The sequence below is a fragment of the Brachionichthys hirsutus genome, chromosome 5 (genome assembly GCF_040956055.1).
Source record: "Brachionichthys hirsutus isolate HB-005 chromosome 5, CSIRO-AGI_Bhir_v1, whole genome shotgun sequence".
NCBI lineage: Eukaryota > Metazoa > Chordata > Actinopteri > Lophiiformes > Brachionichthyidae > Brachionichthys > Brachionichthys hirsutus.
The window spans coordinates 2,885,900-2,895,690 of NC_090901.1; the positions used below are offsets into that span (position 1 = coordinate 2,885,900).

Sequence of the window (9,791 nt, forward strand, 5' to 3'; positions counted from 1 at the left end):
AAAAACGCTGACAAAATACAGTTTTCAGATAAGCGAGTAAACAGCTCTTTATCTCTGTAGGACAGATGTCTTGTAAATTCCCACACTTGCGTGGGGCGTTGAACACATCAGCAGAGAGAGACATACGACTGACAGCAGTGCGCTGTGTCGGTCAACAGTCGGACAAGCCTTCTCGTTTCGATGTCTGCTTCCTGAAAATCGTAAGTTTGAGAGAGTTTATTTTTGTATCCTGTTTATACGCGAGTTTATTTGCGGACTTTTTTTTAATGTATTTATAAATGTATTTATTGTCCTGTTTTCAGTCTCTATGATGTGATTCAGAAGTAACTGCTCAGTCCTGTTAATTAAAACAGCGCGTCCTTCTCTTGCGCCTGTTATTAAGAAAGTGCGCAGCTTAAAGTAAAAAGCATGACATCAGTCACGCATCGTGTTTTATTTCGATGCTATCCAGCGGTGAAGGTGGTGCTCGGGTTGGACACTGAGCCACAGAGACATCATTGTGTCCCTATCGGATAACTGTTCTACGCCCTTGTTGTTGCGCAGCTGACGTTCCCCTCTCTCTCTCTCTCTCTCTCTCTCTCTCTTTCTCTCCAGCTGCGTTAATTCTTACCACTCTCTGCCTCCCTGGACTTTCTGTACCCTAAATCAGTAGTACTGAGGTCTCAACATTTCCATCAGTAGATAAATAGATCTATATATATATAGATCTATTTATCTACTGACTTTCAGTAGAATCAGGCTGCATTCTCTGAGTGTTTTTCTAGTTTATATATATATATATATATATATATAAATAAACAACAACTAGAAAAACTCTCAGAGAATGCAGCCTGATTGGTAGCGAGCACTGTGGTGTGCTGGAGCTAACACATGTTGGAGTTTTCCATTTTCCCTCGGTTCTGTTATCTCGTGTTAAAGGTGAATAGCCAGGGCCGTCGACAGACTTTCTGGGGCCCGGGACAAGCAGGAACCATATGCCCCCCCCCCTGTCGATGGGCCTGTGTGAAGTCAATAATGGGTCAGGATTTACAAAACTAATCAAGTTTACTGAGTGTTTTTCGGTATTTACAAAGTTGGTAATGAAATACAGCGCTGGGCTCTTCAGCAGACGCGGCATCCTGGAGGAGGGGTCTCCTCTATGTTCAGACAGTATATATAGTTCTTTTCACCTTTTTATCGACACTTCATAATCCAAAGGAGTGTCTGGATTAATCAAGTGTTTGAGTATGCAAATGAAGGGTTAGGGTTAGCCAAGGACCATGCAGGTCAGCAGTGGCGGTTCTAGACCAATTTTACTAAGGGGGGCTGGCTGGGGCGAGCGGTATTGTTAGAGGGGCACATTCAACCCGGGACAAAAAGGACGATTCAAAATTGTATATATTTTTTTAGTTATTATTACTTTATAAAACTAGTGATTCAATGTGTCGGGTTTGAACATTCTGACATGGGTCAGACTCCCAGTCAAGAAAAAAAAAAATCTTCAAAACTACGTCTGTCCACGAAGTGCCTTTACAAATTAAAAAACTCTATTACAAAAGCAATTGATGAGATATCTTATTCAGATTTGTTCTATGTACTCAATGGTCTTCATTTCTACAATTACAGCAACTTGATTCTGCGGTTTTGAGGATTTCTGTCAAACTGATCAACGAAGAGTCACGATTCAGTCCCGCTGCCCTTCTAGACTCGATGCTCAGTACAGCCAGATGTTTTTCTTTGTGTAACCAGACAATCATGGCCGTGAATGTCCCTGGACTGGTGGTCGTGGTCATTTTTTATGTCGGCGTCTTGGCTATTGGAATCTGGGCATCTCGTAAATCGAAGAAAGCAGAGAAGTCCTGTGCTGGTACCAAAAGTGAAGTTACCATCGTGGGTGGCCGAAACATCAGTGTCCTGGTTGGGGTTTTCACCACGACAGGTAAAACATTATCCCATAATGTCATTAATACTTGATGTGTGCTCCTTCTTGCGTGAGCTTCGTGCTGTTTTCACTGTGTTTTGTTACTTATTATTTGAATCTATTATTTTCTGTGTTTCAGCAACATGGGTTGGTGGGGGCTACATTCTGGGAACTGCTGAGGTCGTTTATTCTCCCAAACAAGGTCTCATCTGGGCTATAGCGCCGCCTGCCTTTTTTATTAATTTGGTTGTGGGTAAGTACCTGAAAGCAATGAAGTTTCTTTACAATAAAACACACAGCAGAGGATCAGAATGCAAGCTACAGCACATTGATATATCATGCGTCTTGCTGGAAAGCTCAAATGACAAAAAAAAAAAAAAAGAGACAGAAATTGTATTAATGTGTCTTTGATTGTTAGATAAACTCAAATCTGAATACAGGATTTACTTTCACTGTCGATATCTCTGTAAATATATTTTGACATGTGGGTGTCTTCAGACCAAGGATGCTTATCCAACACATGAACATGGACAGCAGAGTTGATCTAAGAACCGCCATGGCCATCTGTTGAGTTCCACAAAAATACTTTATTCTTTTTTTGTCATTAAGATTTCAAATGACACTGACAAACTTTCAGTCTCATCAGGGAAAACGTGTAGAAGTACAAATGCACGTAATTTGTGCAGTGAGTTCAAAGTGAAAAGGCTGGATGATCATTTCACATGAGACAAACTTTTTTTTTTGCAGTTAAGGCAATACAAGTGTGGAAAAGTGGCTCACAGAAAGACCAAATTGTGTTTAACACATATTCATCAATGAAAATGTTTCATAGTCGCCATCGGTGACACAAGGCAGCGGGTTGAGTTAAGGTCATCATTACACGGGCGTTGGTTCTAATCTCTGAGATAAACAGCCCACCATGCTGCATTCTGTTTAGAACTCAGTCAAACCATCATCAGACACAGATCCCATACACTTACATTTTTATTTAGTGCAAATATTTACTCTTTCTGAGCTTAACATTCAACAACAGGACTGGAAAATGACCGACGGGCAGAGCTAAGCACTTTGTCACGAGGCTGCCCCGCTGTCGAAACTTTTAATGTTGCATGGAGATGAAGAGTTGGCCTATTTTATCAATAAGGATGCATGATGCCAACCTATCTGGGACTTCATAGATAATAGCCATCCTGTTAGATTCAAGGAGGTGCTTGAAAGAGCTAAGCACAAACATAAGTTAAGCATTTATTTTTGATTATTTTTTTTTGCAACACAAATGGCAAACTAAGCAGCCCTTCACCTTATATTATTACCTGTATCATGAGAGTATTTACATAACACTGAATTCAGAGGGCCTAAGCATTTTATTGAAGCCCAGGCGCCCAGAAAATAGGTGCACATATACCAGCTCATGTGGTTAACAGCACTACAGATATCTGGAGAGGCTGGTATAAATGAAATGACTGGATAACCCTGAATGTTCTGTTAATTCTAAATCCTTGATGGGTTTTTCTCAGACGGTCATCAGGCGAGGCGCTATTTGAACGTGTGTCCCACCCCCCCCCCCCCCCCCCCTGCTGTTGTGTGGGTCGTCCCAGCCAGAGCGTTAGCAATGGCTGCTATCCCTCTAGTCGTCCAGTAGTGCATGTGTTCTGAACCTTTTCTGCCTGGTCCAGGGATCCAGAGTAGCAACAATCTTCCTCCGTTGAGGGCTGTGTGTTGAAACAACAATGTGTTCTCGCACCACATATAAGTGGCTCCTGGCTCCCACTCGACCCGGCAGGAGCCTGTAGCTGAGCTCGTGCTAATTATACCTGCAATTTTGTCCATTTTGTCTGTCCTGTTAACGGCCTTCCTTGTGCTTGTGCTACAGTATGAAGACAAAGGGGAAATGTACGTGAGGGGATTGTGCTTGTGCAAGTAGATTGCTCATACTGGGATTTGAACTCATTTATTTTCAGTGTTCCTATCTTAAATTCCTGCTACCGTCACCAGGCACACCTTACAGAGCTTATTGCTGTCAGAATAAATACAGGAGGCATGGATGTCTTGAGAGCTCTGTTTTGACTGTCAACTTTTCTCCTTTTTTTCTTTTTTGTCTCATTGCCCTTTCATCGTGCATGTCGTGGCCTCTGCGCCTCGGTTTTTGCAGAACAATATCATCTAAATAATCCTCCAATCAAGGCTGTTGTTCAAACGGCTTGGACATTCCTCACAGACAAACTGTCGTGCAGAAATGGCATGACATGCTCACACACCAAAACAAAGATTGACCCGTTAAGTAAAAAAGGAGGTGACCCCTGTTCTACCTTTCGCCTTAAAAGGAATAGCCTTTATCCCCACGTTTCATTTATAGAATGGTTTTACATTTGTCTCCCTCCAACAGTTCTTTTTACCTGTGCTTTATTTCTTAAGGAGGAATGTTTTTTGCCAAACCTATGAGGTCAAAGCGCTACCTGACTATGTTGGATCCATTTCAGCATCGCTATGGCAACATGTTTACCGCAGCACTCCTCCTCCCTGCTTTGGTCAGTGATATTTTGTGGGTATCTTGCATCCTTGCTGCTCTAGGTAAGGCACACATCAATCCTCGTCTTCATATACGCCACCCTTAATATCAAAATGGTGATGATGATGATGAATCCCACGTGACATTTCTATTTTATTTTGTGTTTTCTTTTTTTCTTTCTTTCAGGGGGAACGATGAGTGTTATTCTTGGGCTGTCTTCTTTCATCTCCATCTTTATCTCAGCGGGCATCTCTATCCTCTACACCTTTTTAGGGGGTCTCTACTCTGTTGCGTACACTGATGTTATCCAGCTTTTCTTCATGTTTTTCAGCCTGGTGAGAAATGGAGGAAATGCAGTGGGAGGGAGAGAAAGGGGGGGGGGGGGGGGGGCACAATGCCAGTGATGAAATGACTCAGAGGAGCGAGGGGACCACAAAAATAACAACCTTTCTGACAAATGCATTCATGATTCATTAAGTACTACAAGAAATCTAAGCTGATATTAAACACGTGTTTTTTCTTTTCGTTTCAGTTTCTCTGTATTCCTTTTCTGGCCCTCAGTCCTGCAGTTACTGGCGTCTCACCAGCAGCACATCTCAACCAGTCAAATGCAAATGCATGGTTAGGAAAGTTGGAGCTGGCAGATGCAGGAAAATGGATCGATGAAATGATGCTATTGGTTAGTAATGTCATTGAAAGATCACAACCTAAGTTGTATCCACAGAATACTGGTATCGCATACAACAAGGAAAACGTTCAATTATTCATCCAACCCGGAGAGGCTGAAGGGAATTGTGTTACCGGTTTTCCTGCTGTGACATGTCATATGATCTGTGAACACCTGTTAGTACTGCACTTGAGTTTTACTTGAGTTCAGACTATCTCGAGCCGTTTCAGCTGCTGTTACTGTGTGAACAATGTTTTACAATAGATTTGTACAATAGGAAAATATCTTCTGTGCATGTTTGTGTGTTCAACATCCCCAGAGTTCTCCACAGCAGTTTTAACTTCATGTTTATTTCAGTGGAATTCTTTTTCCTTACATGGTTATTACACAGTTATTGGTGTTGTTGAGTCTCTTCCTGTGCTGGCTTTCCTTTTGTTGAGCGGTTTCTGTAATGAAAATCGGGGAAGTTACCATGAAAAGACTAAATTTAGAAGCATTTTTTGTTTGTAAGAAGAAGAACTTTCTCCTCTCCTCTTACATTTGAACAAAACAACAGGACAGGAGGAACACTTACAGTGACTAATAAGAAGCAGCTAATCATTCAAAACTGTGTTTGAGCCGAGTCAATTATTTGCTGATCTCAAAATCTCTTTTGTTAACTATGCTGCAGCAGATGCAACCCTGCTGAAGCTTGTGGTTTCTGTGCGCGGCTGTGTGTTGCAGTCTTTGGGGACCCTGGCCTACCAGGCTCTGTACCAGAGGATCCTCTCTGCAGCCTCCTCTGCTCAGGCTCAGATCACCTGCTTTGCTGCTGCCGTGGCAGTTTTTATTATGGGAATCCCTTCAGTTGTCATAGGAGCCGTGGCTGCCACAGCAGGTAGATCAAAGTTTGTGTTGTAGATATAGATATATCATAGTAAGTGGACTGCACTTATACAGTATAGCACTTTTTGCCCCTTAGCGAGTCAGAGCTTGGATTCAAACCGCTGTCCTATCGGTCCCTGGACGGCCCGCTCTACCGACTGAGCCACAGCTTAATGTCAATTTTAACAATAATATGTACGTTTTTTTTTTTTACTTCAAATTTAGCCGACACTCCTCTCTGCTAATGTCGGCTAGTTAGATCCTTACAAAATATTCTCATGCTTTTTGACTGAAAAATGTGCAGTATAAAATGACAATTTGTTTTGCTGTGAAATTATTCTCTGTTGTTTGGCAAAGATACAATTTATAAACTCAAACAAGCAAAAACACAGAGCCTATTCAGGATCCATATCCAATCCAATCCAAGTTTATTTGTAAAGCACTTTAACACAACAAAGTCGACCGAAGTGCTGGACACAGCAGTGTAATTAAAATCAATGAACCAGAAAACAATCAAACCAAAGTAAAATAAAGTAAAGAAACAAAACAAAAACATATAAAATAAAATAAAAGCTCAATAAATATACAGAACATTCAAAAGACAAGCCCATTTGTCCCAATTTTCCCCAAAATCCCATTTGTTAGTTGAAACTGTTTAGATACACTCGGTTCACGGGTTTTTGTGTTTGTCTTTTATTGGATTTATCGATAAGTGATTTAGTTGAGCTTGCAGCCTTAGAGCGATATTTCTTTGATTTGAGCAGAACCCGCTGGCCCTTGCCTTCTTCATTCATTTGGTTGTTCCTCATTTGACTTAGTTTGTTAAATCAATAACTTTCGTTCAAATCCAGTATCACCGGTTTATGCGAGTTCCCTTTTTCCACCACGAGCCAAAAAGGAGGCGTAAAGTACTGTATTTTCCAGACTATACGTCGCCCGACCAGCCAAATGATGAAAAAAAATATTTATAGTCCGGAAAATACAGTAATACAAAATATATTCAGACATGCAAGTATCCAATCTCTCTCTCTCTCGCCCTCTAAGACTGGAACCAGACAGCGTATGGTCTACCCGCTCCTTTTGAACGAGGGGAGGCGGGGAAGATTCTGCCACTGGCCCTGCAGTACCTCACCCCCACCTGGTTGTCAGTGTTGGGCATTGGCTCTGTGGCTGCAGCAGTGATGTCTTCTATGGATTCTGCTCTTCTGTCGTCAGCTTCTATGTTCACACAAAACATATACAAGTCAACTTTGAGGAAGCAGGTGTGTGTGCGTGTGTGTGTGCGTGCGTGGGGGGGGGGGGGGGGGGGGGTCAGCATTGTGCAAAATAAATATTTTTCGCATCCCTTTACTCTCTGCTTCCCTGCAGGCCTCGGAGCGCGAGCTGCAGTGGGTGATCCGTATTTGCGTGCTGCTGGTCGGACTGGCAGGAATGGGCCTGGCCTTCAGTGGAGAAAGTGTGTTTGCCCTCTGGCTGCTGAGTACAGAACTCCTGTACTGCATTATCCTCCCAGAGTTTATCTGTGTTCTGTTCTTTAGCTGTGCTAATAGCTACGGTGCTATTTGCGGCTACGTAGTCGGACTGCTGCTCCGTCTGCTGAGTGGGGAGTCCATGCTTGGGATCCCTCCTGTCCTCCTGTTTCCTGGCTGGAGGGAGGAGGACGGAGTTATCACTCAGCATTTTCCCTACAGGACCCTGGCCATGCTTTGCTCCTTGGTATGTATTCTTACCGTGTCCAAAATGATGGATGTTGGTTTCCGTCAGCATTTAATTCCTCAGTCGTGGGATTTATTGGGAGTTTTCAAACAGAAAATGGAGGCTGAGGAGGAGGAGGAGGAACGTGTTTATATGACACAACTCTTGTCTTGAATTTCTATGCAAATTCTTACCAGTCTTCTTCATTCCTGCATACATTATGCAGTTTCTGTAGTGTATAATGATAGACTGCAGAAACATAAATGTATATTTTTAAGAGAAAATAAAAGGACATTAAATACTTTCTATCTTTTATAAACAGAGCTCAACACTGTTGGTATTTTTTTCACCATTACCCATTATCATACTTTCTTAGGGCTATTTTACCTCTTGGCAATATATGAAAAACTGGAAAGACAAAGCAATACTCGTGAAACCATCGGTGGACTATTGGCTATGACTGTATATAGTACATATATACAGTATATATATAGTACTATATATGGCAAAAATATGTTTGGTTTTTTGTTTCCATGGAAAGGTTGTTGAAGGTATTTGAAGTGTTTTCCTTTTTTTTTGCTGCTTGCTAGATGTAAAATTAATTTACAAATAAATGCACCGTGATTGTACCTTTTCAATATTTTGTTTGACTTTTCTATAACTTTTCATGGAAAATGGATTTTAAGTTGACTCTTAAGATTGGTCCTTTTCTCCAGAGTATATAAAATATCCATGCCAGTGTTTTTGGAGGAATGGATGGATGAAACATAATGATGCATTTACTTTACAGTGTTCTGGTGGGGATAAGTCATTTTCTAATTAATTTCTTCTGATTAAATGTATTCATAAAAAAAATGTTTGATCTTTCATGTTTGTATTTGATGAAATTTGTGTCTTTTAAAATGTATTTGGGAATTAAATTCTGTCTGTTTACAGAAAATTTGCTATTCAAATTATAAAATTATCCTTTCTTGTCTTTAACACCCAGAAGTATTTCTTCCTTTATCTGTAAGCGATTATCTGATTTCCAGTGACAGTTTTAATTCGACATGCTTGTTGCAATTCTCCGTTTCTATCAGTAGAGGGAGACATTTAACAGTAAAAGTGCGTATTTAGTCTGAATCGCACTGACTCCCTCACGAGAAGGTCTGTCCTGAAGAAATTCTAAACTGCAGTTCGATTTGAGAGTTTGCTCATTTTATAAAACGAATGAAACCCAGGTCTACAGTTATTTTTCATTTCCTCCTGTCTAAAGTGCCGCACATTCATTCCTAAGCAACTTCCTTCCATCGCTGCACAAAATATCGAACATTTATGTCTTGGGTTGTCTCTGTAAACGGATTTAAGAAAGAATAAATAAATTATCAAAATAAGGATTTTGTTCGGGATTTCGTTTTTGTTTGGTTTTTGTTGCTAGCGATTAATATACAAAACGAATATCATAAAGTCTATTAAATTCTGGCTAGACAATGTGTGCTTGAATATATTTCACAAATTCATTCGATTGATTACAATGCTGTAATTCAATTTTATTTATTATTATTTTACAATCAAAATATTTTAAGTCCAGGTTTAAAATTACATTTTATCTACGGTATTAACCAGTAATGTAATTTAGAAACGGTGTTGAGAATTTAAAACAATCAAGTATCTGTTTAATACCGTTTCTGTCGCACACCTGCACGCAAGGTGATGCTTGACGACGTTTGAAGCTGCGTGCAGGACACGCCCATTGGACGCTGTCGTCACTGTTGTTTCCGTGAGATGAATGAACGCCGAGGACTGAGCTGCCAGTCCACGAATGAGGAACTCCATGTCAGGTTTTAGTCGGAGTCTGTGACCTGCCGGTGCGCAAACATGAAAACAGAAGCGAACCGACGTCGTCCTGTTTTTCGCTTCTTTTTTTGGAGAATTAAAAAAAAAAAAAAAACTCGATCTTGAAAAGCTACCCGTCTCAGATCTGTGAATAAAAACGTGACATTTATTTTTCATGTATTTATATTTATGATCGATACTACTAACTGTACAAAAGAAACCACGTCAGTATATCCAGGAGAGACGCGCCAGACTGGAGTGGCGCGTCTCCTGTGCGGGAATCCCGTGTAGAAATCCAGTCCGGCTTTTGCGCCCTGCCCCCGGCCACCTTACCCGTAGCA

The 9,791-nt window shown here is 41.0% G+C and overlaps 1 protein-coding gene across 1 annotated transcript; it reads left to right on the plus strand.

Moving 5' to 3' along the window:
• Positions 1-1,734: 1,734 nt before the first annotated feature.
• Positions 1,735-8,999, plus strand: LOC137893886 (high-affinity choline transporter 1-like). The gene is made up of 8 exons (XM_068739339.1): positions 1,735-1,918; positions 2,040-2,153; positions 4,316-4,471; positions 4,596-4,744; positions 4,942-5,088; positions 5,800-5,953; positions 6,985-7,202; positions 7,309-8,999. Exons 1-8 carry the CDS (start codon positions 1,735-1,737, stop codon positions 7,807-7,809), a joined length of 1,623 nt encoding a protein of 540 aa, XP_068595440.1. The 3' UTR covers positions 7,810-8,999.
• The last annotated feature ends 792 nt before the right edge of the window (positions 9,000-9,791 follow it).